The sequence below is a fragment of the Notamacropus eugenii genome, chromosome 1 (genome assembly GCF_028372415.1).
Source record: "Notamacropus eugenii isolate mMacEug1 chromosome 1, mMacEug1.pri_v2, whole genome shotgun sequence".
In the NCBI taxonomy this organism is placed as follows: domain Eukaryota; kingdom Metazoa; phylum Chordata; class Mammalia; order Diprotodontia; family Macropodidae; genus Notamacropus; species Notamacropus eugenii.
In genome coordinates, this window is record NC_092872.1 from 1,401,287 (window position 1) to 1,428,632 (window position 27,346).

The 27,346-nt window shown below is 44.1% G+C and overlaps 1 protein-coding gene across 2 annotated transcripts in view; it reads left to right on the plus strand.

Annotated features, from left to right (window-relative positions):
• The window catches only part of LOC140530232 (store-operated calcium entry regulator STIMATE), a 72,687-nt gene that overhangs the window by 40,363 nt on the left and 4,978 nt on the right, over positions 1-27,346 (plus strand). Inside the window, exons 5-9 of one of the 2 annotated variants that reach the window (XM_072649670.1) lie at positions 15,518-15,630; positions 16,609-16,686; positions 17,682-17,831; positions 19,491-19,601; positions 23,927-23,947. In XM_072649670.1, the coding sequence (XP_072505771.1) occupies positions 15,518-15,630; positions 16,609-16,686; positions 17,682-17,831; positions 19,491-19,601; positions 23,927-23,947 (473 nt within the window). Of the gene's footprint in view, positions 1-15,517; positions 15,631-16,608; positions 16,687-17,681; positions 17,832-19,490; positions 21,212-23,926; positions 23,948-27,346 lie in introns of those variants that run through there. The other variant, XM_072649662.1, reaches the window with a different exon arrangement.

A 27,346-nucleotide genomic window follows, 5' to 3' on the forward strand; every position in this document is an offset into this window, starting at 1 on the left:
GAGGGGACCTTGGAGGTTTAGACCTAAACCAAAATTTCCTCTATGGCATCCTGAGCAGGTGGTAGTAATCAAGCTTTATCCGAAGGGACGACCTTTGACCTCATGGAACCACACTTTCCTCTTTGGACTCCTCTGATTGCTTGAAGTTTTTCCTTACATAGAACAGTTAATTAATTAATCAACAAGCATTTAGTAAGCGCTTGCTCTGCAGCAGACCCTGAGATAGTTACTAGGGATACAAGGACAAAAATGAAACAATTCATGTCCTCAAGCAGCTTATATTTTCCAAGGAAATGACGTCCCTCTTCTTGAGATCTGTTCTGGTCTAATGGAGCCCACAAGCGTTACTAAATTTGGGGAAGCTGCTGCATCCTAGTGCTGACTTCTTGAGTTTGTAGTCCACTGAAACTCTCAGATCTTTTTCAGACAAATAGCTGTCTAACCATGCCTTCCCCATCTTGTACCTGTGAGATTGATTTTTTTGTATATAAATATAAGATTTTTACCTTTATCCCCAATGATTTTTGATCTTAAAAGATTCAATACTCTAGCATTTCAAAATATTTTTGGATTCTGACAGTCAGATACCTGCTCACTTTGTCTTATTTGCAAATTTGATGAGCATGGCGTCTGTATCTTTATTCAGGTAATGAATAAAAATGTTACACTGCATAGGGACAAGTACTAAGCTGTCACTTAATAAATGTTTATTGATTGAACTACTCTGCTGGACACCTCCTGCCCCATTAATATCCAGCCATTCATAGCTACACTTTGAGTCTGGATAGTCTGTTAGTTCTGACTCATTAGTAGCTTTGGAAAGAGCAGTTTCAAGGAAGTAGGAGGGCAGAGAGGGCAGTCATAAGTGAGTGGGAGGTCAGGAGGTATTAAGTGTAAACAATTCTGAGAATTTGACAGTAAATAGAAAAAAAGATTTAGAGGAGATTTTTTGAGGAGATGGCAGGGTCAATTAGAGGATTTAGAAGGATAGGGTAGACCTGTAAGAGGTGATAAACAAGGAGAATAAGATTGAAGATGAAAAAGGAGAAATAAAGGGGCAAAATGCTGGAGGGGAAGGAGGTGAGGGCACAGGTAGAGGGTGTGGTGTGGTCTTGGCAAAGAGAAGGGTCGCCTCTTCAGAAATGGGAGTAAAGGAGGAGAGGGTGGGTGAAGACATAGAAGAGTTTTGAAATATGGATTAGCAGAGATGAAAAGAGCTATTAATGGATAATCTTGAATTTTCTTAATAAAGTAAGAATCAAGGATAACCCACTAAAGGGCAGGAAGGGGAAGCATTAGGGCCTTGGGGAAAAAAGTTCTGGAATAGTTACTAAGGTGAGTGGATAGAGTGATTTAAGGAAAAATAAAAATTTTGTCATACAACATTGAATTCCCACTTGCAGTGAAATAACATGATTTTTATTGGACCCAGCCAGAATGGTGATGTCATTTCCTCAGTAGCACAGTAGTACAAGATGGAAAGATGGATGGTGAGAATGAGTCATGGTGGATGGAGATCGAAGTCCTTCACACTAAACATTCTCCAATATCCTATACTCTTAAGTGGGCAGCTAGGTGGTGCAGTGGATAGAGCACCAGTGCAGGAGTCAGGAGGACCTGAATTCAAATCTCACCTCAGACATTTGACACTCACTAGCTGTGTGACTTTGGGCAAGTCACTTAACCCCAATTGCCTCATCCTGGGTCATCTCCAGTCATCCTGAGGAATATCTGGTCACTGGATTCAGATGGCTCTGGAGGAGAAGTGAGGCTGGTGACCTGCACAGCCCTCCCTCACTCAAAACAAAGTCAAGTGCGAGTCATGTCATCGTTTCTCTGATGGCATGGTCTTCTTTGGCAACGAAGGACGAACACACACACTCTTAAGTAGCCAGTTTTTTTCCAACCAGTCCTCTCAGTGGAATGATCTCCATTGCCCTCACCATTGTGGATATCCTCCAGTTTGTCAGTGTCCTTCTGAAAATGTGGCATCTGGAAAAGAAAACTATTCCATATTGTGATCCAGTTGTTTCCATCCTCATTGCTAAACCCTAAAGTCAGGTTAGATTTTATTTTTTGATTTAGTTTTATTTGGGTTCCCTTCAGTCCATAGAACTTCTTAACGTTCCTTTCTCCTTCTTTCTTTCTCTCTGTTCATAAAGTAGACAGCCTCCTGACTCATTAAAGGGAACCTGTCCCTGTGCTCTAGGTTCTATTCCTTGATGTTTCTGGCAGTCGTTTCATTTGTCTCCACTCCCTTTCTTTCCACTGGTTCCTTCTCATTTATCTACAAATAGTCTCAGTTCTTCCCATTCCTTAAAAATCCTTCCTTGGCCCTTCTGTCCTTCCTAGCTATTATCAATCAGGTCCCTGTTGTGTGCCAAGCATTGTGCTAAGTACTGGCCATCCAAAGCACAAGCCATTCCCTGTTCTCAAGGAGCTCATAGTCTAATGGGGAAGACAATATGCAAACAACTCTGACTAAACAAGATCTACTTGGGATAAATTGGAGGTAATCAACAGAGGGAAGGCACAGAGCATTAAAAGTAGGATCAAGAAAGCCTTCTTGCAGAAGGCGGAACTTCAGCTGAGACTTGAAGGAAGCTGGGATGGGAAGATGAGGAGAGAGTTCTGGGCACGGGGACAGCTGTCAAGAATATCCAGAGTCGGGCTATGGAGTGTTGTGAGTGAAGAATGACAGGGAGATCATTGTCACTGTGGTAGATTGGGAGGAGCTGGGGATGAGATGTCAGAAGACTGGAAAGGTAGAAGAGGTTAGGTTATGGAGGGCTTTAAAAGCCAAACAGAGAGGTTTCTGTTTGATCTTGGATATAAAAGAGAGCCCCCAGAGTTTATTGAATGGGGGAAGAGGCTGTGACATTGTCAGACTTACGCGTTAAGAAGATTATTTGATAACCGAGTAGAGAATGGACTGGCGTGAGGAGATACTTGAACCAGGGAGACCAAGAAAACAACTTTTGCCATTGTCCCAGCATGAAATGGTGCACAGGGCGGGCAGTTATATTATTTATGAGAAATGTCACTAAAGTAGAAATGACAGGTTATGGCAGTTAATTGGCTGTGAAAGATAGGAGAGAGTGAGGAATCAAGGATGATGCCTAGGCTGTGAGCCCTGATGACCAGTGCCCTCAGCGGTAATGGGGAAGTTTGGAAGAGAGGAGAATTTGTGGGGAAAGATAATGAGAGCAGAAGATGCCTACACTGCATCCAGTTTGCCTAATAGGCAGCCAGTAGTGTTGGAGATAGGAGGCTAGAGGTTAGGCTTAGAGAAGTAAATCTAAGATTCTTCTACATAGAGGTGATAGTGAAATCCGGTGGGAGCGGATGAGATCTCCGAGTGAAACACTATAGAGGGAGAAGAGGAGAGGACCCCTGACAGAGCCTTTGGAGACATCCTAGTAACGTGCTTGACTTCAGTAAGATCCAGCAAAGGAAACTGAGGAGGAATGGCCAGACCAGGGAACTCGGGGAGAACAGTGTCATGAGAACTTGGAGAGACAAGGGGAATTAACAGTGTCAGAGGTTGCAAAGGTCAAGAAGAAGGAAAATGGAGAAAAGGTCATTAGATTTGGCAGTTAAAAGATTATTAGTAACTTGGGAGAGAGTGAAATCCAGAGATCAGAAGCCAGACTGCAGATTGAGAATGAGTAGAAAGGAAATAGAGGCATCGTTTGTAGACAACCTTCTTAAAGTGTTTACAGCTAGCAAGGATGGGTGGATCATGGAAGAACTTTTTGAGGATGAGGGAGATGTGGGCATGTTTATGGATAGTACTGTCCTGTCTCCAGCTCCCCTTTGCTGCTAATCTTGGAAAATGTTCTCTACACCTTTCCCTTCCACTCCCTGATTTCTCTATTCCTAGGGATCTGACATGTCTACACCATTCACCTGCAGCTGTTCTCTGAGACCACCTGTTGCCTCCTCCCAATCACCTGATCTCATGTTCTTTTTGCAGCCTTTATCCTTTGATTCCTACCAGACACTTTCTTTTCCCTTGGTTTCAGAGATATCCTGCTCTTCTCCTGCATTTTCACACCCTTCCTTTTCTGGTTCCTCTTCTTTCTTTCTTCTCAAGCCCTCAATGTGAGTATTCTTCAGAATGCTTTCTCTACACTTGTTCCTTTGGTGGTGTCCTTTTCTGCCATGCTTCTGCTGTCACACTTGTCTGCTACTTCCAAATCTTTCTATCTCTAGCCTTACCCTGTCATCCTCCGAGGGTCACATCCATCTCTCTTGTCTCTAGGACGTCTACGTCAGGATATCCTCCTCTGAGACCAAGATGGTAATTTTTCTGCTAAACTTGTTCTTCCTTTCACCTTCCTCGTTGTCTGTCTGGAACTCTGCCACTCACCTCTTCACTTGCACTCTTGACTCTGATCAGGTCAGAGCTGTTGACTGAACCTCATCCACACCACTCACATTTGTCCTTTCCTTTCTCTTGCCATTGCCACTGCCCTCTTCACGTAGGTCCTTGCCGTCACTGACCTGCACTGTTGTCGTAGCCCGCTAACAAGTCTTCTTGTCTGCACCGTCTTTCCCTCTGCTGCTGGAATAGTCTTTCTTCTCTGTGGATCTGGTTATGCCATCTGCTCAAAAATCGTCTGTGGTTTCCTTTTGCCTCCTCAAAAGTTCCGAGTCTTCTGGCCTTTTGAGTCCTCAGCAACCCGGCCTTGTTGTAACTTTTCCTTTCTCCACTGCTCCTTATCACCAAAATGTTTTCCTCTCTACCTCTTTGCTATCATATTCCTCCCTGTCTTTTCAAGGCCATTTCAAATGCTATCCTTTCTGTGGTGCCTTCCATGATTCTGATTTTTCAGGTGCTTTATTTCCCATCTTTCCAATGTACTTATATAATATCGTGTACCATAGTTGTCTCTTTGTGTCTTTCCCCCCAACTAGTAAGCTATTTGAAGGTAGAGACCGTCGCTTACCTGAACATTGTTTTGCACACAGTAAGTACTTAATGTTTGAGTGAATGTTGATTATAATTATATTAGGTGGATTATGAGAAGGGTCATTAGAGAGATACAAAGTGCTGCAGAGATACTCAAAGGCCATAAAAGCAGATAGAGACAGGTGTATAAAGTTAGTTGGTACTGAGCAAGAATGGAGTAGATTTTAGTTTTTCTTTCAGAGTAACCCTGTATAAGGAGCAAATTCATAAAAGAGTGTAGAGCTAGAGGTGCCTCATTGTAAGCCATCTCTGCTGCCCTCAGCTGGCTAGAAAATGGATCCTTTTCTTCTGTTTGCATTACAGAAAAGCTCTCCTTATCAGGAGGAGCTGAACTGGTTAAGTGTTTGCTGGAGGAAGTATACTAGCTAGGGAGAGAGGTATGCACCATGCCTGGCCCTCATCAGACTCCTCAGGCAGTCTTGTGGCTCCAGGCCCAAAGCCCAAGCCTGCTTCGGCCAGCTAGGGACTCAAAAGGCGGCCGGCATTTTCCTCCAGAGTATATGTGTGCTTTTTTATTTTAAAGCCTCAGCCCAGAGTTGTTTGTGTATTTCTGGAAGCTGGAATCCTATGTCGCCTGTTAGCTGAGCTGAGAGATCCATTACTTGATGCTTTATGAGTCATCTACTTGAAATGTTTGCAAACAGAAGCACTAATCCTGCTGTTCCCCTTGAAGAAGGCTTCCCTGTGGTGAGAATCCTGATGCAGACTCAGATCTGAGAAATGGAGTCCCACCCCCTGCCTTCGGCGATGATGGGCTGATTTTATCAAAATAACACAGCTGATAGAATAGATCTGCAGATAGGAGGGCTGCTGTCTGCCTCCTTGTGCAGCCTTTGTCCTGCTCTACCAGGTAGTCTCTCAGTCCCCCTTAACTGAATTCAGTAAAGTTGTTTACCTGTGAGTACAGTCCTGCTCTTTTTGCTTTGTAGGTATCAGTTGCTTGAGTATAGGAAACTGAAGTTCAGTACCTCACTCCCACAGAACTTCTTTCTGTTTGATGATCAGAATGAAGTTGGGACTAAAGCTTGAATCTCATGTAGCGGTTGATTTGTTTGCATTATTTTTCCTGTATTTACGGGGGTGATGAGGAAGTAGGCTGGAGTTTGTGTTTTCTCCCTTTTTCTGCTTCCTCTTCTTCTCTTCTGTGAGATCTCTGGGTGAAGACACCACAGAACCACTGGGGTCTCTTGGCTGAGAGGCACTAAGTGAATCTGTATGGTACAATTGGTAGGAGGGGAGGAGCTTTGAGCTTGTTACCATCCACAAACCAAGACACAGAGTATTTGTCCTCCTGGCAGTTCAGAATCATTCAAATGGTTTCCACATTTCTGTCAAGAGCCAAGAGGTAGGCTTGCCCTAGCCCCCTCCACAAGAACTTTGAACAAGTTAATGTAATGTAAGGACCTTAAGTCACAGAATTTCAGAGTTGGAAAAGACTTTAGTAGCCATCCAACCCAGCCTATATCCACGCAGCATCTCTATAGCACCCCTAGTGGGTGCTCATCTGATCTTTGCTTGAAAGATTCCAGTGGAGTTTGGGGGCAGGGGAATGGGGCATGAATGAGTCACCATTTTTTAAGGCATCCCAGCCCCCTGGATAAACCAGTTGTTAGGAGGTTTTCTTTATATCCAGCCTGAGTGTTTCTCTCTTTTTTAAAAAATTAAATTATTTTATTTGTTTTCAGTGTTCAACAATCACTTCCCTATATCTTAGATTTTTTTCCCCTCATTCCCCCCACCTCCCTACTCCCATCCTGAAATGGCGTACAATCTTACATAGGTTCTACACTTAGTTTCCTATGAAATACATGTTGCATAGAAGAATTAAAATGAATGGGAGAAACCATAAAATAAAACAAATTGAGTGTTTCTCTTTTCCATGCTCAATATCACCATTTCTTTCACTTAATCTTCATTTAGCAGGAACTCAAGGCCCCTCCTATCCTGGCTACTGTCTTCTGGACACCCTTCTGCCTATCAGTACTCTTCCTAAAATATGGTGTCTAGAACTTAACTGAGTCCAGTAGTATTCTAACCTCCTTAATCAATTATAAGCCTTTGTTAAACTGAGCACTGGGGACACAGATACCAAAGTGAGACAGTTCCTGGCCCCTAAGAGCTTTCATTCTAGTGGGTGAAGGGGAGCAACAAAAAATACGTTCACTGAGAATTGAACACAGGATGTAGGAAAAGTGATTTGGGTGGGCAGGGGGCACTGACAACTGGGGAAATCAGGAAAGTCTCTTGAAGGAAGAGGCACTCAAGCTGAGCCTTGGAGGGAGCTGCAGTTTAGAACAGGCAGAAGAGGGGAGGGACAGCACTCCAGGTGTGGAGAAGCTTAGACTAGTTTTATTAATTTATTTTTCATTTCTTAACGTTCACTTCCACAAGAATTTGAATTCAAAATTTTCTTCCCCTCTCTCCCCACCCCCCACCCCAGGACAGCATGCACCCCATCCACCCCATCCTCCAGTCTGTCCTCCCTTCTATTACCCACCCTTTTTTCATTCCCCCTTCCCCTCTGTTTTCCTGTAGGGCAAAATAGATTTCTATACTCCGTTACCTGTATAACTTAATTTCCAGTTGCATGCTAAAACAATTTTTAACATTCATTCTTAAAGCTTTGAGTTCCTTATTCTCTCCCTCCTTCCCCACCCACCCTCACTGAGAAATCAATTCAGTGTAGGTCATACAAGTGTAACAATGCAAAGCACTTCCACATTATTTATGTTGTAAAAGACTAACCACATTTCCCTCTGTCCTGTCCTGCCCTTCGTTTATTCCATTCTCTTCCTTGACCTGTCCCCCCACAATAGTATTTGCTTCTGATTATCCATTTCCCCAATTTGCTGTCCCTTCTATTATGTTCCCTCTCCTATCTCCTTCCTCCTTGCCTTCCTGCAGGGTAAAATAGATTTCCATATCCAATAGAGTGTGTGATATTCCTCCTTAAGCCAGAACCCATGAGAGTAAGGCTCAAGTATTTCCTTTCATCTCTCCCCTCTTCCCATCCATTGTAGAAGCTCTTTTCTTCCTCTTGTATGTGAAAGGATTTGCTGCATTCTACCTCTCCCTTTTTCTTACTCCTAATACATTTCATTCAACAGTAACTTTTATTTTTTTTAGGTATTCTCCCTTCATATTCAGCTCACCCTGTGCCCTCTGTCTATATACGTACACACACATATATACATACAAACATACACATGTACATATACATACCTTCACATATATAATATATTCACATATACATACATACCCATACACACCTACATATATATATTCCCTCTAACTACCCTAATACTGAAAAAGATCTCATGAGTTACAAATAACATCTTTCCATGTAGGAATATAAACAATTCAACTTTAATGAGTTCCTTAAGATTTCTATTTCCTGTTTACCTTTTCGTGTTTCTCTTGATTCTTGTATTTGAAAGTCAAATTTTCTATTCAGTTCTGGTCTTTTCAACAAGAATGCTTAGAAGTCCTCTATTTCATTGAAATTCCATTGTTTCCCCTGAAGTATTAATACTCAGTTTTGCTGGGTAGGTGATTCTTGGTTTTAATCCTTTCACTTCTGGAATATCCTATTCCAATCCCTTTGATCCCTTAGTATAGAAGCTGCTAAAATCCTGTGTTATCCTGATTGTGTTTCTACAATACTTGAATTGTTTCTTTCTGACTGTTTGTAATATTTTCTCTTTGACCTGGGAACTCTGGAATTTGGCTACAATATTCCTAGGAGTTTCTCTTTTAAGAAGTGATTGGTGGATTCTTTCAATATTTATTTTACCCTCTGGTTCTAGAATCTCAGGGCAGTTTTCCTTGATAATTTCATGAAAGATGATGTCTAGGCTCTTTTTTTGATCGTGGCTTTCTGGTAGTCCCATAATTTTAAAATTGTCTCTCCTAGATCTATTTTCCAGGTCAGTTGTTTTTCCAGTGGGCTATTTCACATTGTCTGCTATTTTTTCATTATTTTGGTTTTGTTTTATAATTTCTTGCTTTCTCATAAAGTCATTAGTTTCCATCTGCTACATTCTAGTTTTTAAAGAACTATTTTCTTCAGTGAGCTTCTGAACCTCCCTTTCCATTTGGCCAGTTCTGCTTTTTAAAGCATTGTTCTCATTGGCTTTTTGAACCTCTTTTACCATTTGAATTAGCCTATTTTTAAAGGTGTTATTTTCTTCAGCTTCTTTTGGGACTTGCTTTTCATGATATTCTTGCATCTCTCTCAATTCTCTTTCCAATTTTTCCTCCACCTCTCTTACTTGATTTTCAAAATTCTTTTTGAGCTCTTCCATGGGCTGATGTTGCATGGTTTTTTGGGTTTTTTTGGAGGTTTTGGATGTAGAAGCCTTGACTTTGATGTCTTCCTCTGATGGTGTGCTTTGTTCTTCCTTATCTGAAAGGATGGAAGAAAATACTTGTTCACCAAGAAAGTAACCTTCTATAGTCTTACTTTTTTTTCTCTTTTTTGGGCATTTTTCCAGCCAGTTACTTGACTTTTGAGTCCTTTGTCAAGTGGAAGGTATACTCTAGGGACCTATAAGTTTTCAGTTCCTCCAAGGTGGCACAATCAAGGGAGAGGAATTTGCTCCTCTTCTGGCATGTGCTCTGGTGTGGGAGCAACCACAAGCTTTTCTGCCTAGGATCTGTGAGTAGGATTCCCTCTCTAGTGCCTCCACCAGCTCCACCAGGCAGTGCTCCTCCTTACCCCAGGACCTCCACTCAGGACTGAGACCCAAATCAGCAGCTCAATTCCCCCAGGGTCTTTAGGCTGAGAGCTCCAAAAGTGGATGTTTCTGCTGGGCTGCTGCTGCCCTGGGGCCAGACTGCACACCCCTCTCATCCAGGTGAAAGAGCTTTCTCACTGACCTTTGAAGCTGTCCTTGCCATTTGTGGGTTGAGAAATCTGGGAAACAAAGCTGCTGCCCATGATTCTACATCCTGAAGCCTGTTCCAGTCCTGTCCATGCCTGCCACGCAGCCAAGCCTGGGCTGTGTTCCACTCTGAGCCCGATGCGATAGACCTTTCCTGTCAGGCTTGCAGTCTGTCTTGGGCTGGAAATCTCTTTCGCTCTGTTGTTTTGTGGCTTCTGCTGCTCTAGAATTTGTTTAGAGTCATTTTTTACAGGTATTTTATGAGCTATGTGGGGGAGCTAGAACAGGTCCTCTTTCTACTCCACCATCTTGGCTCCATCCTCCCTCCCCATATTTTTATTAACACAAGTAAAATGCTTTCAGTCTATCCTTTTTATATTTCATTTTAATAGGTTTGGTGTTATAGGGTTTAGCCTATATAATCTATATAGATCTATATAATCTTTTTGAATCCTGCCTCGTGTCTAGTGTGTTAGCATCCCCTCCTATCTCTTTCCTCATCTTTTCCAGGTAGGATTGAGAACCCTGAAATAGGTCCAGTTAGGAAAGCCAAGGTGGCCTTGATCACTCTGAGAAACCTGCCTTTTCTGCAACCAGAATGAATCTTCCCCCCCAACCTCCTCCATCCTGTGTAGCATTGGATTTTTTCTTACGTACAAAGTTGTACTCTAATGGCTTGTTTGACAGTCCTTTTATGTCCTTGAAAGAGAGTAAGTTTGCTTTTTAAAAAGGATTGGGAAAATGACCCCAATGACCCATTTCCCCATAGGTCTTTTCTCTTGTGACCATGACCTGAGTCATAATAAAGTGCTTGTGTCCTGCCCCAGTCCAGAGAAGCAGAGCAAATGCTGTGCTTAGTTATTTGTCTTTTCTCTTTTTTAATTCTGTTCTTCCTCCACTGTTCCTTTCTACATGATCCCTTTGAAACTCCTTGGTTAGACAACCTTTGTCAAGAGCCCTAGGATGCAGGAACCCAGTGCATTCAAGATGAAGGTGACCCTTGTGATCTGGACTGGGGCTAGGGAGCCTGAGCACTTCACTGTTCATTCCAGGGCACCAAACTTTCTCTCTGCTCTTCTAATACTTGTACTTGGTTAGTTAGAGATCCCGATCTCGTGTATCAGGGGGGAAACATGCAGTGATTGAGGCTGGCAGAGTAGGGATGCCTGACCAACTGTCAGGAAAGGCAGACCCCTGAATCTACACCCTTTCCTTCAAGACCCTCAGGACAGAAGCAGCAGTGTGGTAGTCATACCATACCAGTCAGAAAGCCTGGCTTCAAGTTCTGGCTCCATTACTTACTAACAGTTTGATCTTGGAATGGTTCAGCCATCTTTCTGAGCTTTACATTTTTCTCTGTAAAATGGGTACTCCTATTTTGCTTCCATCATGAAAGTGTTGAAGATCCATTGAGATAATAGATTTGAAAGCACTCTGTAAACTCTACAGCCCCATGGAGATGCAAAGTCTTGTCCTAACTGTAGTACCTTCAGATGGGACCTGTGCTGATCAGAGGTTGGCTCCTGCCCTCAGCTCCTTCTTGCCTCCTCACCTGCACCTACATAAGTTATTCTCTCTCAGGGTTACAGAGAAGGTTTCCAAGTGTTGCTCACTGTGTTCATTGTATCCTTGCTGAGATCATATAACTGTTCCTTTCTAACATAATTATATCCACTACTAGCCTATTAATCTATTTTTACTAGCTAACAGAGATGCTGCTGAGGGATACAATTATTAAAAAAAAAAAAATTGTGGAAGATGTATGGGTTTTGGGTTTGGTTTTTTTTGGTAGTGGGATGTGGGCATCTAGCCCAAGTCAAGTTCTCCCAACCAGTCAGTCAGTAAACATGAGTGCCTGCTTTGTGTAAGGTGTCATGTTCAGGGCTGTAAGGGTAGAAGTTAGAGAAAACATGATCATAGAATTTAGAACTGGAAGATTTAGATTTGTCTTTAGATTTATAAGTAATGTTATAAAGGGCTGGGTAAGAGCCCTACTTATTTAATGCTTATTTATTTGTTGTGTGTCCTTGGGTCATGCAGCGTTTCTTTTCTCCTCACCTGTAGAATAGGAAAAAGGTGTTCTGCCTCTTGGGGCAGCTCTCAGCATGGGGGTGAGAGACTAGATGTACAACAGGGTTTGAAAATTGTCAAGTATGTGAATGTTTATGAGTTTGTTATTATGATCATTTATGAAAAATGTGTCTGCCTTTGATTTATTTAAATCTGATTAGATAGCAAAATATATGAATAAAAGGATAATTCACAGAACCAGGAAGGGCATTGAGTAAATTTCACCGGGGAGAGAGGTCTCTGACTGAGGCAGTCAGGGATGGTGCTGTGAAGGGACCCGATTGGATGGGCTGGATCTGGACATTACTGTTAGAAGAGCCTTGGGCAGTATAATCAACAAGTAACTTCTATTGGCATCTTGTCGTTATCGACTCTGTTATAACATTTGAAAGGGAAGTGAGTGGGTGAGTAAGGGTTATTTAAACACCCTTCTGAAACAAAAAAACAAATCTTTAAACATTAACATCATTTCAGGGCCCAGGGCATTCATTCTTCCCAGAGGGTAGGCATGGCTACCAAGGACTTTGTCCTGGTCCCTGGTTTTGCCCACCAGTGATTGGCCAGGCAGGGCTTCCAGGTGACATCTGCCAGCATCTCCATCCTGATTCCTAATTCTCCAAGGCTGGTTGATACTCCCACAGCTCAGCTAAGGGTCTTCCCTTGCCTGCTCTTTGAAAGTTGGTGATTTTATCACCATCGTTAGCCGCAGCGGTAATATAAAGTTTACAAAAGCTGTTCTCATTTGTTGCTTCCTTTGATCTTCACAATAGCCAAAGGCCAGGCATTTTACAGATGAGAAAACTGAGAGAATATGGTGGTATTAGTAGAGCCCTGGACTTGAAGGGAGGAGGACTTGGGATCAAATTCTACCACAGAACCTACATTTTCTCTGTGTCACCCTGGGCCAAGACACAATGTCTCTGAGATTCTATCTCCCCCATCTCCAAAATAGTGATAGGAACAGGTTCTACCTGCCTCACAAAGTTGTGATAATCGTGAATTTTTGTTGCCTAAGGCCACACAGCATGTAAGTGACACACCCAAGACTTAAACTCGCCTCTTCTGACTCCCTCATAGGTACTTTTTCCACTGCAGCATGCCCTTCTGTATTTACCATCCCCAAACTGAGAAGGAGCCAGGTTTGCCTGGTGGGTCTATGATAGTCTGATGTAAATGAATGGGCTTTGCCTGCAGTGTTATCTGAAGATAGTAGTGAGTTCAGTTTTCTCGATCCCTGGACCCCTTCAGCAGAATCAGAGTCAAGAAGGGTTCACTCTGTCCTTCTGGTTTACAGGGTTTGCCCCATTGTGACAGGTGGTGTCCTTAAAGTATCCTAAAAGATCTTGTGGGTATTTCTGTCATGAAGCCAGGGGAGTCATTTCTACCACAGTCAGCTACTTGGAAATAGATAATGGAGGAAGGAAACTTTATGCAAGTATGATTTGCTTTCTCTTTTGGTATGAAATGAATTTTTGTACTTGGCTATTGACTAGAAACAGAACCATGATCTGTCCTCGTGGCTCTGTGTGCCCGATCTCAGGAGTCTTACTTTGTGGCTTTCGGTGATAAGCTCCTTTGATTAATGATTTGTGGACTTTTTCTGAAATGGGCCAAGAATTATATAAAGCTTACAAAAGTCTCTTTCAAAAACCCCAGCAGGCATCGTGCCTTTGTAATTGTTTTAGGCCAGAACGTCCATTGTCCTTTTTATTAAAGTAGACAGAAAACTTAGGAATGGAAAGTTACTGAATTTGAACGTATCAATTGCATATCTTTTATGGCTTTCCAGAAAAGGGAATGGTCTTGGTCTCTTAGCTGTTACAACTATATAAAGGCATTCACTTGTGTTTCTGCTCTGTACCCTTGGCACGTTCTGTCTAGCAGGGCTGGGGGCCTGTTGCTCAAATGCTCACAAAGAGGCTGCTTTATAAATAGTGGAATCATGTGACCAAACTGTCATTTTCTTGTTTTAGCCAAGTTTTTGTTCTCAAAGCCTGGTCCCCGGAGCAAGTTGTCTATTTCTGTTGCTTCTCAAATGAAACCTTGCTTAGTCTGTCGGAATACTCTCGGAGGCTTCTGCCTCTAGGACCAACCTCCTCAGAGCATGGATCAGGTCTTGTCTATGAGGCCAGCTGTGCTAGGCACGACAATGCCAGTGCCCCAAAGACAGCTGGGCCAAGTGCCTGCCATTTGTTCTCTAGGGGATTCTGACCTTGCAAATAGTCTATTTCTTCTCTTTGTAACTTAGGATCTGGCTTGATATCTCCAGTAGCTGCTGATCTTCTGGAATTTATCTACTTAGGAGGCATTTATTGAGTGAACAGGTCCTCAGTGCCAGTCTAGTTCCTCTGAGATGACATTTGTAAAGGCACTTTTTAATAAATCCCTCTGTCCTTCCCTCCACTCCCATTCTTTCCCCTCCTCTCCCTTCCCCTCCCCTCCAACTCTCTGAAACTAGGACTCCACTGGGGCCCTGCCTGAGGGCTCTTCTGGACCCTCCTAGCTTGAGATTGATTATCCATTGTAACTGTCACTGTTTCCCACCCAGCCTGATGTCTTTGTAGCCATGCCCTGGCTATTTCTTAAACAGGCCTATTCAATGAACAGGTATTGCCTCACCCTAAGTGACTGCCTGCACAGACCTTGGACTAAATGGCCCAAGGTCTCCCAGTGCATCCTGGGACATCTCCAGTCATCCTGAGGAATATCAGGTCCCTGAATTCAGATGACTCTGGGGGAGAAGTGAGGCTGGTGACCTGCACAGCCCTCCCTCACTCAAAACAAAGTCAAGTGCAAGTCATGCCATCATTTCTCTGATGGCATGGTCTTCTTGATGTCTTCTTCGGCAACAAAGGACAAACACAATCCCTGATTAAGTAGCAAGACCCAGGGCCAAGATGACGCACTGTTCTCTCTTCCACCTTGCTTTGAGAGTTTCTCTCATCTCCCTTTGAATCCTCCTTTTTAGTCACAACCTTTTACTTCTCTCCTCTGCTAATGAGCCAAGGCCAAGTCTGGGAGGTGACAAGTCCTGATTTCTGTCCAAAGGGCCGGGGTGTAGGACAGAGTATTGCCCAGGTTCCAATAACTTCTTTCAGGATTCATGAAAAGAATGAGTTAGTTACAAATATTAGGATTGATAGTAGCTTGAAAGAGTTAACAGTGGGTGAAAATAATAATCTGTTTAATATGGCTTCTGATGCCAGGCCATTCATTAATGTGTAGCCAAGTACAACAGGTCTACTGTTCTAGAGTGCCAACCAGAAACACTGTGGAAACCCCTCCAGAAAAGACACCAGAAGAAAGCCAATTCAGACTCCAGATTAGGAAATCTCTGGCCCTTCATATCTGAAGCAGTAGGATCTATTTGTTAATGACAGTTCCCAATAGTTGTTGCTTTTCCATTAAGACATCGGAATCTCTCACATGGGACTCTTGCACTGCTTAGGATTTTAGTTAGGAGGCAGTATGCTGGGAGCATAGGGCAAAGAAGAGAAAAGTGAGCATGGGGGAAGGGAGATGAGGAGATGAACTGAAAAACTTCTCCATGTTCTTTGTGTGTATTTAGTGTCTGCCATTGTATTTGCAGGAGACCCACTGCAGTGTGGTGCCTGGGTTGGGCAGTGTGCTCTGTACATCGTGATCATGATGTTTGAGAAAACTGTCATCATCATCGTCCTCCTAATACCTCAGTGGAAAAAGGTTTGCATCTCTCTTCCTGCCTCAGATGGTTCCCCAAGAGCATCACTGGCCAAAGGAAATGTGTCTGTGAACAAGACAGGCTGTTGAGCACTGCTGCAGCAGTACCTCTGTGATTCAGGCTTGTCTAGGTGTTTCCTTGTCTGAGCACCTTAGATGTATCCCCAGATTCAGTCGTACTCAGCAGTGGACTCCTCATTCCTTGTCTGGGCACACCCCTCTCAGTGCCTGATAGCATCAGGAGAAGCAGTACTTTTAGGGGAGGTGTTACTCACTCTTACTGAAATTCTTCCTTCTAGATTATTTTAAGGTTCTTGGCCTAGTGACGTGTACTGTTTTCCAAGTAGATTGACTGGTTTGGTATGAAATGTCTGAACCTAACCTTTAGTGCACTGTCCCCATCCTGTGATTTGTAATCGTGGGAACCCAGTCTTGCCTAACTGCGTGGTTTTTTTCTTGGGATCCATGCCCATACTCTAAATCTAGCCAGGCATCTAGTGTTAGCATTATTTCCCCATGTGCCAGTAGGAATGATGGTTTAGTTCTTGGCCTACATGCAGCAGGTTCTAGACCTTCTGGCCCATGCTTCAGGCTGGCCTATCAGGGCATTCATTGAAAAGAGGTCAGCTAAGCCTATGAAAAGGAGAACCACCAGCCTTACCAACCACATGGAGATGATGACCTCTGAGGAAGGACCCATGGAACTGTGGCCCAGCAAACCTGAGCTGAGCTGCCACAAGGTTTGCCGATAGCCCATTTGATATGCTCCTGGTCTAATTTTCTTGTCTCTTCACAAAGAAAGCTAGAAACATGGGCCCTGGTTCAGGAAGGCAAACTCTCCTGCTCACTAACAGTCCCTGAAGGTGTGACTGGAGAGAAAGCCAGCAGGTCCAGGGGCACATTTAGCCATCTCGTCCCTTTCCTGCCTCAGCTTAGGCTCAGACTTTCTGCTGACTAAACTGGACTCTCTTCTTTTTACAGGTAGCTCTTCTGAATCCTATTGAGAACCCCCAGCTGGAACTGGCCATCGTCATGCTGATAGTTCCTTTCTTTGTCAATGTTAGTATGGATAACTTTTCTCCTCAGTTTTCTCTCCTCCCTAAAAGATCCAGGGTTGAAAGCTTGAGTCCTGTGGATAGTATCCTCCTCGTAGCTCTCCAGTCCTTTTTCCTCTGACTTGCTCTACACTCACTGTACCACCCCTTAAATCTCAGTGGGCCTCTGGATGCTTGTCATGGGACTATCCATCCTCCCCTCTCCCAGGGTAAAGGTGGGGAATGGAGCCATGTCAGTGGCAGCCACAGACGGTTTTATGCAGTGTTGACCCAAAGTCCTCAGTTTGTAGCCCAGGCTTCTAGCAGAATATTCTTGAGATTCTTTTCTCCTATAAGGTCTCTTCTTGCTGGCCTGTGTTTTTAGATTTCACCTAAACTATCACCAACATTCTGTATTTGAGAAGGAGATTAAAGCCCCAAACATGGAGCAGGAGCTGTTTACTGTGCAAGGAGCACAGTGAGCATCTAGAATGAACAGAAGACTAAGTTAGTACATAGGTGCCAGCAGTGGGGAGGAGAGGCCACGGATGGTTGAGGGTAATAGTGGAAACTGAAATGGGAGTCTAAGGTTGTGGGTTCTAATGTTGGCTCTGGTGTAAAGTTACCTCTGTGACCTGGAGCAGGTCCCTTCAGAGAGTTCTGGGTTTAGAGCGAGAGCCCCTGAGTTCAAATCCTGTCTCTGCCATTTATTGGCTGTGTAACCTTGGGCAGGTCACAGCCTCTCTGGGCCTCAGTTTCCTCATCTGTAAAATGAGGGGGTTGGAGTAGATGACCACTTGGGTCACTTCCAGCTCTCAGTCTCTGATCTAAGTCCCTTCTACTTGAGCTTCAGTTTTCTCATGTGTTTAAATGAAAAGGACTGGACTCTTAAGGTTTGTTGTATTGTTCTAAATGGTCTCTCACAAAAACTTGACAGAGTGAAGAAGGGGGTTGGAAATGACATGTTCCCAAGTGACTGACACATGCCAGATCATCACTTTGCCCTTCCTCTTCCTGCAGGCATTAATGTTTTGGGTTGTGGATAATTTCCTTATGAAAAAGGGAAAGACAAAAGCCAAGCTGGAAGAAAAAGAAGCCAGCCTGGACTCAAGAAATGGGAGCAAAGTCCGGTACAGGCGGGCTGCATCCCACGAGGAGTCAGAGTCTGAAGTAAGTAGCATTTCTGATTGTTCGTGGGAGTCTAGAACTTGCTGGGCTTAGCAAGGCCAGCACATCCTCTCTTTTCATACACACTCCTTGCAAGCGCTAAACTAGGAGAATTACTTGTTGAGTTAGCATTGCCTGGAACACACGACCATCCCTAGCCTTTTAACTGCAGGTGCCTTACTAATTCAGATGGAAAGGAAAGGGACTGATCTCTCCTGAAGAATCCAGCAAGGCCTTATCTAGTATTTGGGAATAAATATGCTTATCCTTTCTTGTCCTTCTCTCTGCCCCTTTCCCCCAGCTAGGGAACAGTGTGATTAAATCATCTAGAGACTCTTAGGGTACCTCATCATCCTAGCAGTGAATGGACTTAGGAGAGCAGGCTTATATATCGGCCCTGTATAGCCCCATAACTGGGCTCCCACGTTCAGAACAAGTAGAGTTCGGTCAGAATTCCAGTAGACTCCCACAAGCTCCTCCTTTACCTTGCCCTTTGGTACATTCTTCAAGCCAACTGGGTTTCAGGGCTTTTGACCCTGAGATGACTTACCAGCAAGCTTTCCCAGGAGTAAGGGGATCTCTGGCAGATCACACCCTGCTTTGTGGACCTGTCTCACAAGCCCCAGCTTCTCTTCCCCATGGTCAGGAGGCCCTTGAATCGCAAGCATAAGCAGGTTGTCCTTGGGCTCCAGGTCTGCTCTGCATATGAATAAATGAGATTCAGGTAGAGATGGCTGAGTCCCAGGGGATTGCCTGTATTTGAGGATGGGGGGCCAACACCTGTGGTTTGCCTATATAAAGATTTATTTCTGTACAGACAGTATAAACCTGAGAAGCCCTTAATGGGGTCCTGTCTTTGATATGTATCACTTTTGATTTGAGGGGTGAGCTAGACCTATAGCTTCCTCAGTAGGGAACCCTGACCAGTGCAAAAAGATCTACATCTGTCCTCTAGTATTGGGGTACCAAAATCATAGAGCCACAATGCGTCATCTTTGGGGCTTGAACCTCTGTCCAGTTTTCTACCCACTGGGCTACCCTGCTTCTCTTGATAAGTCTGTAGCACAAACCCCAAGAAATTCTCCTCTGCATCCCCTGGGCTTTCCCCTCCAGCTGTTTTAGGTCTTTTACTCTGCAAGGTGAGCTTGTGGTTCTTGGGCTTAGAGGAATGCCTGGACTTCAAGACTGGGCCTGTCTACCAAAATGACATTGGGTTGGGAGTTATTCTGGTGCTTGTCTAATTGGATCTTTTTTTTTCCAGACTGAGTTAGTGTGGAGGAAAGGGGTATACAAGATAGCCAGGAAAGGATAGGATTCAGATCATAGTCCACCCCCCTCCTCATTTTACTACAGATGAAAAAAACTGAGGTCCAAGGTCTCCCAGGCTACTAGTTAAGTAGTAGAGTTTAAATAGTAGTAGGGTTTAAATTTAGGTCACATGATTCCAACCTAATGAGAGGGTCAGAGTGTTGTAGCTGTCATGTGTGCCCCTAGGAAATGTGCTTTTGGGTATAGGACTGGAATCTCCCTGACCCTCTTCAAGGAGGCTCAATCCTGCACCCCCTTTGGGCAGGCAAGGACATGGGGTGGGTAGAGCTGAAATCCTGCCACCTCAGACTTGGTCCTGTGACTCAGTGCTATGCCTTTCCATTTCCTTTCCAGATTCTGATGTCTGCTGATGACGAGATGGAAGAGTCAGATGCAGATGAGGACCTCCGAAGACTGACCACCTTGAAGCCTGTGAAAAAAAAGAAACACCGATTTGGGCTGCCTGTATGACACACTTCCTGGCCTGGGGCCTGGCGGGTCTGGGGGCCACGGTCACTCCTGGATTGGCAGGTTTTCATTCTCCAATGTCCCTTGACCTTTTCCCTCTCTCCTCCTCATCTCTGCCCTTCCCTCTACCCTTTCCTGTCTTCCTGCTGTCCTGTTTTCTCTGACACCTGTGACGTGGAACAAGGGAAGAACAGGTGCCCTGAAGAGGCCGTGGCATCGAAGGTTACAATTCAGCTGCACTACACATACTGACTGAATATGCAACAGAGGTTGGGCTTGGGGTTTCTTCATCCATCCAGTGTATCCAGTGTTGTCAGGGACCAAAACTACCCCGGTCTTTGTCTGCCTTGACAGAGCTGCCAGAGAGGATGAGCAATCGTGCGTGTGCTGGCCCAGCACAGACACACATATTCACACTCTGCTGATGTCTCCTTTCAGTTCTGTGGGGAATGACGAGATATGTAACTTTTGGAGGAAAAAGTAATCAGGACTGATCAAGTTGGAGCCAGTGTGTTTTCTTACTAAAAAGTGGTTTTTGCAACAGTTAATTCCTAGAACCCAGGATCGTTTTGTGGTTACGAGCCTTAACCATGTTGATGTTTTTAAGTCTCCATGTTTGTTTCCTACAAGGTACCTATGGAATTGATAGGCAGAACATAGATTTTTTTTTTAAGTCTTCTCTATCCTATTTGACTTTTATAATTTAAGTTATATTTTCATACTGTTCTATTTAAGGATTCATTTTTTAACCACCACCAAAAAGAGAAGAGATGGTCTGTTTACCTTTCAAGTGATATTTAAGTGGGGGCAAGGTTAAAAGATTTGCTTCAGAATAATTTAATCATTTCATGACTCTGCAGTTAGGTGGAGGGCTAATGAAAGGAGCCTTTCTCAGCTGTAGTACTTACCAGATGTCAGCCCCAAGCAGTGGGCTCCCTGTTCTGTCTGGCCAAAGTTCTCGTGCTTTCTCTGCAGATTTAGGCCACAGGCACCTTCTAGTGAAAATGGCATGACTTCTGATAGGGTGCAGAAGCCACATTCCCAATCCACATTTCCCCATTTGTTCCTGAACTACTGGAATGTTCTCAAACCTGCCTCCCTTCGAATTCTTCCTTCATTCTCCCCAAATACAGCCCAGCTCTCTCCTCAGCCTGCAGAGCTGGCCTGGGGATCCCGCATCGTTAACTTCCCTTGATGCTTTCCTGCATCCCAAGATTGCCAGTCTATTTTGCACACCCTGATCGCTCTCTTCCCAAGCTCCCCCCAGGTCACCTTCTCTTCCCCATGCTCTTTGATTCTTGTGATTCACCAAGGTGAGATGGAGCCCCAGGGTTCTTTGGATCTGCAGATAGGAGCTTCCAGGTTGGTTTTTGTCATTTTCACAAGGCAGACTCGTGCTCGGTGGGGCTTCAGGAACCTGGACTTGTTTGTAAGTACCAGACCAATCTGCAGAAACCCTTTCCCTGTGTGGAGCCTGAGGCAGGGAGAAGCAGCAGCTGAGACACCCAGGTGACAGTGTAGCAAAGAAATAGTCGAATGACTCTCTGCTCTCTGGATAGCAGCTGTTCCAAGCCTTAAGCCAAATAAATTCAGTGAATGACAAACAACTCAGAGCTTTTTAAATGACATTTTTAAATGTTTTACATAGACATATTGGGTCTGAATACTACTTGGGACCACACAGGGACCTCAGAGAATATTGAACTGTGAACTCTCATGTTCTCTTGCTATTGTAACATTCCAATTTGTTGACTTGTGGGTAACAAGCAAGCCTTGATAGAGATTTCCCAGCTGTACTGCTCGGCCTCATCTGCCAAGCACCCAGCAAGGGACTTGTTCCCAGCCCTGACCCAGAGAACTGAGTGGAGCCGCTGACCTGTAACTGTGCATTCACACATCCTCTTTGCAGTAAGAAGTGATCCATTGTTCCTGTGTAATCTGTTCCATCTGACAGCGTGGTTGCAAAGGGCTGAGAGTGAAGGAGAATCCTGCCCTTGGCTTTATTCCTTCCACCATTCCCTTATTCTACACTCCCTTATCCCCCATGGCTATCTAGGCAACTTCTCCTGGGGAGGAGAGAAAACAGTGTTTGGGGAAACAGTTCCAATGTTAAGTCTGGGTAGTCATCTGGGAGACGCAGAAGAGACTCTGTGTTCACAGGCACTAGGAAGACTGGAGCTGATTTTCCTACCTGTAGGAAAGTGACACATGGGCTCTCTAAATACTCGCCCTTTTCTCTGACCATGTTACCTGGTAGTTTGAACAGCACACATACCTACTTCGTTCACTGTCTCTTTGAATTTCAGAGCATACAGGGTGTCTGATTCTGAGCTTTGTTTTAACCTTGGGCTAAGCCTATAGAAACCATCTATTCCCTATTTTTAAAAAGCCTTAATCATGTAAAATGTGTTAAATGTGTGTTAACACAGACCTCAGATGATCCAAAGCTCAGTTTGAACAGTGGTATTCTAGAGAAAGGAAAGAAGAGGTGGTGAGAATTTGATATATTTTCTTCTGGTTTTTAATAAGTGCTTTGAGATTTCTGGGTTACAGTCCTATACCTGACTAACAGGGTGATGTTGTAAGGCCTTGCAAGCCAAAGACCATTTGAGAATGTGGGTTCCCTGATCTTTGAGCATAGGATATAGTGTTTCCTTGAAAGGTGATTGGTTCGTCTAGCACGACTTCACCATTTTTGGTAGCCTCTAGCCTTCAGTGCAGTATCCCAGGAAGACAATGGAAAGCAGTGGCCAGGGCTTCCTTCTATCCAGGATGCCCTTTCTTTAATAGAATGAGTTCTCTGGAAGCATCCTGTATGAGATACCACATATGGTAGAGCTATTAGCTTCAGTGGTGCTCATTCCCCTTCTCATAGATAACATGAAAAAAGCATTACCCAACATGGTAGTTGGATATTTTTTGAGGAGCACAGTAATGCTGATTGAATTCTTTGTTAGTAGCTGATCCATTCTCAAAGTTTGGGTGATGTTCAGTCTCTTGAATAAAGCTTGGATTCAGAGAGTATTGCTCCAAGGGTAATGCATGTGATCCTGGTAACTAGGATATATTTGTGGCAAACCAGGGGACAGGACTGTCACACTCATTTGGTGATCTGTGTATGAAGCCTAGAGTAGAGAGGGCCATCTGAGACTGATCTTCGTTGAGGAAACTTCAAAGGTCATGTTCCCCATCTTACTTTTTCTCCACTGGATTGTCATGTGTTAATGTCGACGTATCTTGCCTTTTTCTTCAGGGAAAAAAAATAAAGACTTCGAAGCAAGGCTTCTCCCAGACAGTGCAGATCGGTGCCTTTCGCTGGCACTAGTCCCAGACTCAGCTTGCAGCCAGGTCTCAGAAAGCTCCGTTTGGGAGCTTGCAGAGAACGTGGCCACCAGTGATGCCCACCACTGCGCTTCACTAACTGGCCATCCATTTTTTTTTTTTTTGCAGCAGAATAAACAAGGGTGGAGCGACTCAACTGTGCTACAAACTAGGGGAAATTTCTTTAGGAAAGTTTCCAAACATTCCCAGCAGAGAAACAGAATCATCTGGTTGTACAAAATGCAACAACTGTCGCTTTTCCAAAGGGATCACTGTCCTTTGGTGTGGGACCTAGTTCTTGATGGGGAAATAGGTTGGGTTTTGTCTCATTTGGTTTGGGGTTATTGGTATCTGAACCTTGGGCTCTCAAAAGGTTTTATTTGAGCTTTCTCTTGATAAGTAAATTAGGGGTTGGGCCTTTGTGTGAGCAAAAAACCGCCATAGAATACTGCTGCATTTAATCATATTGTCCAATCAGTGCTGTTACATTTAAAAAAGAAACCACCTTTTTTTTTAAATGTAAGGGAAGATCATGTACTTACATTGTATAATGGTTTACAATAAAGTTTGACACCTTATTACCAATTTTTAAAAAAAAATCTCATCGTATGTTCTTGTTAGGGTTAAACTACAGGTAGGGCAGAAGGCATGGAATGTCAAAGCTGGAAGGGGATCCCAGAAAGCACCTAGTCCAGTCCCTTATACAGAGAGGAGAAACAGGCCCATAGAGGGACTTGCAGCTATGTTTCTGGCTGAGTCAAGGACCAACTGCAGAGTCAGCAAAGGGAGCCTACAGGGCTGATGAGAGATTCCCAGAAAACTCATGGCACAAGGAAATAAAGGGAAAGGATGCCATTGTCTCTTACGTTGCCTCTCCTTTAGGGAGCTGAAGCATTGTCTCTTCCAGGGAATGAATTACATTAATGAGATAGGAAGCAAAGGAATGCTGAGAGAAGCCATCTCTGAAACCTCATGGAAGCATTTTTATGTAGATGGAAAAGGCAGGAGCCACCCTTTGCCAAGTGGGATGGACAGAGTGTCAGTCTCATGTTACGGTCAGGAATTAATCACCTGCCCAAAGAGTTACCCCACAAACGCCTGCCCTGGGGCTCTAGCTTAGGGGGTGGGGGAGGGGAGAGCTGTGCCACAGAGGCTTTCTCCAAGACACCGTGGAGTGGCCTCTTGTCCTCTGGAGAAAACATTCAGTCTTTACTTTATTTTTAGTTTTCAAAATTCGCTTTTGTAAGATTTTGAATTCTAAATTCTCTCTCCTTCCCCAAGCCAGCATGCAGTCTGATATAGGATATACATGGGTGATCATATTAAACATATTTCCTCATTAGTCATGTTGTGAAAGAAGAATCAGAACCAAAGGGAAACCGACGAGAAAGAAAAAATAACAACAAATAAATAGTCTGCTTCGATCTGCATTCGGACTCTGTAGTCCTTTCTCTGGATGTGGGATGTGTTTCCCATCATGAGTCTTGGAATTGCCTTAGATCACTGCATTGTTCAGAAGACCTAAGGCTCGCAGAGTCGGTGATCACACAACATTGCTGTTCGTATGTAGTTTTCTCCTGGTTCTGCTTGCTTTGCTCAGCTTCAGTTCATGCCCATCTTTCCAGGTTTTTCTGAAATCTGCCTGCTCACCATTTCTTACGGAACAACCGTATTCCATCCCATTCATATACCTCAACTTGTTCAGCCATTCTCCAGTTGATGGGCATCACCTCAGTGACCAATTCTTGGCCACCACAAAAAGAGCTGCTGTAAATAGCAAACATTCAGTCTTAAACCCAAGTGGGCCAATGCCCCCGCCCCACACAACAATATGTAAGGTGGGGGTTAGATGAGATCCTTGAACTTGGACATAGAGTTTCTTTAGCCTGGAACCTCAGCTGGCTCTGGCCAGACTACGTAGGGGCTGGGTGAAAAGAAGTTAGATTGTTGTCAGATAAAGCTACATCTCTGAGAACTGTCTTCTGGATTTAATTCCATCGTTCTGGATTCTTCACGGGTAAATTTCAAAGTAGATTCTCAAAGCTGGAAGGGACCTTGGAGGTCATCTAGTCTCTTCCATACCTCACTCTAAATTCTAAATGGTGGTGCACTCCGCTTGAAGACATTTGATCGGGAGCTCACTGTTGTCATCACAAATTAAGGAAGTTTATGAGCAGTCCCAACAGTAAGCTTCTCATTTAATCACTCTCTGAAAGAAGAGATTAACACAGGCTGGAATATTCAGAGACATCTTTCTGGAGACAGAGATACAGTTTGATAAAGGCTTTGAAGGGTAGGTAGGATGTGGATGATTATAGAGGATGGGAGATAGTCCCTACCCTGCCTCAGAGAATCACTGCTAATTCTAAAGGCTCATGGTTTGTGGCAAAGCCAGGACTGGAATCCAAGTTTTGCTTCATCAGTCATTTTGGTTGATGATGGTCATTAGAGACCCAAATAGAAAAGCCATCATCCCCTTCTCTCTCTGAGTATCTTATCTTCTCCAACAAGTGGTTGGAGAGTAAGAGAATACAGGACCCCTGGGAAGTAGGACCCTAAGATAGATTAGCCATCAGTCCCAACCTCTCTGAGTCCCCATCTCCCCGCCCCAATCCCACAAGGATATAAAGTTCATGGAGAAAGTGCTTGGAAAATTGTATTTCCTTTTTTTCTCAGAGGAAAGTGAGTGAAAATGGGTGGGGAAAGAAAAACACTCACACTACACACACACACAGTACAAACACACAAAAACTTTTAAACTTTTATATATACAGACAGTTCTCAGGAGCCTAACCCTCAGCTATAAATAGAACATCTTGCTCCCCAGGGACTGGGGTCCCCCTCAGCTGTTGCTTCCCATCAAGGCGCTGGGGTCCTAGCTGGCCAGACCCCCAGTCATCTCTAAGAATAAACACAGGATCCAAGCAGCCTGTGTGGACTTGACTCATGGAGGGGAGCCAGGCCAGGGAAGTGACTTCACAGGGATGGGCTGGCTATATAAGCCCCCACGAGCCCAGCTCCTGCTTAGATCACTGTAAACAAGGGCACTTCCACAGGAGAGAGCCGGACTGCCAGTTGCTGCCTCCCACACCCCCCCAACTTACAGCAATGTCCCAGGTAGGCAAAGACCCACAGTTGGCCACAGCCATCAACTCCCTCCAGTGAAGAAACATTTGAGGCTTTGGGGGGGTGGGGGTGGGGGAAATAAGTGGTAAAAATGTGAAGTCTGCTGGGAGGGAAGGTGTGAACAGCTTGGCTAGCAAGTGAAAGAATGCAGGTCCGCTGGGAAGACGGTGGTTTTTGTTTTATGGGGAACTAGTATGTGTAGCTGTGTACTTGTATATCTGAATGTTCATATGTATGTAAGGGGAGAGATTTGGTCCTCCCCCTCAGCCTTAGGTTACTTGAATCCTTTCTTTGTGTACTTAAATAATTGGGATTTTTAGTTAATATGTAAAGATTGTGGGGAATAGATGGGAGATAGCTGTGGGTAGTTGTGAACAGTTTCTGTCTCTCCTCTCTGTCTCTTCTGTGGCTGGGAGGTAGTAGTGGTAAGCATCACAGCATACAGCTGAATCCACTCCCACCTCTCGACATAGGAAGTAAATGCCTTTTTTCTCCACCCTTGTTCCTGGTATCAGTACCTAAATCTCCAGGTTCCCTACAACACAAAGATTCCAACAGTGCAATACAAAAAAAAAATTTATTAAGCACTCAATGGTATACACAACTAGATACTGTGCTAAAGTCTGGGGCTACAAGTAAGAGTAAGACAGTCACCCTATACTGCCCACCTTGAAGCAGCTGCCGGGAAGAGAAAGAGCTGAGCGCAGATTGTGATCATAGAAAAAGGATCAGAACTCAGATGGATTGTAGAGACCATACAGAGGACTAACCTCATTTCTAGGAAGAAAAAAAAAACAGCCTCAGAGAGAATGGTCATAGATGGGGAGCCGGAAGGGACTTTGCAATACACCTAATGCAGAAATGTTAAGATGACTTAAGATGACACATGACTTCAGAGTTACTGTCAAAGTGGGGGCCAGAACCTAGAGTCTTCTGCCCCAACTTGGCTTCATTAGGGAACTTAACCACTTCTGTCCATTCCCAGTCATGGCTTGAGCCTTCTGAAAAACAAGTCCTAGTTATCACTCTACCTAGTTGAGGCCCGTTCTCATCTAAAAATTGGGGCTGGACTGTTGTTCAGTAGTTTTTTCGGTCACATCTCTTCCATGACCTCATTTGGATTTTCTTGACAAAGATGCTGGAATAGTTTGCCATTTCCTTCTCTAGTTCGTTTTACAGGTGAGGAAACTGAGGCCAACAGGGTTAAAAGACTTGCTGAGGGACACATCTGCTAGTAAGTGTCTGAAACTGGAGTTGAACTCAGATCCTTCCAACTGCAGGGGCAGTGCGCTATC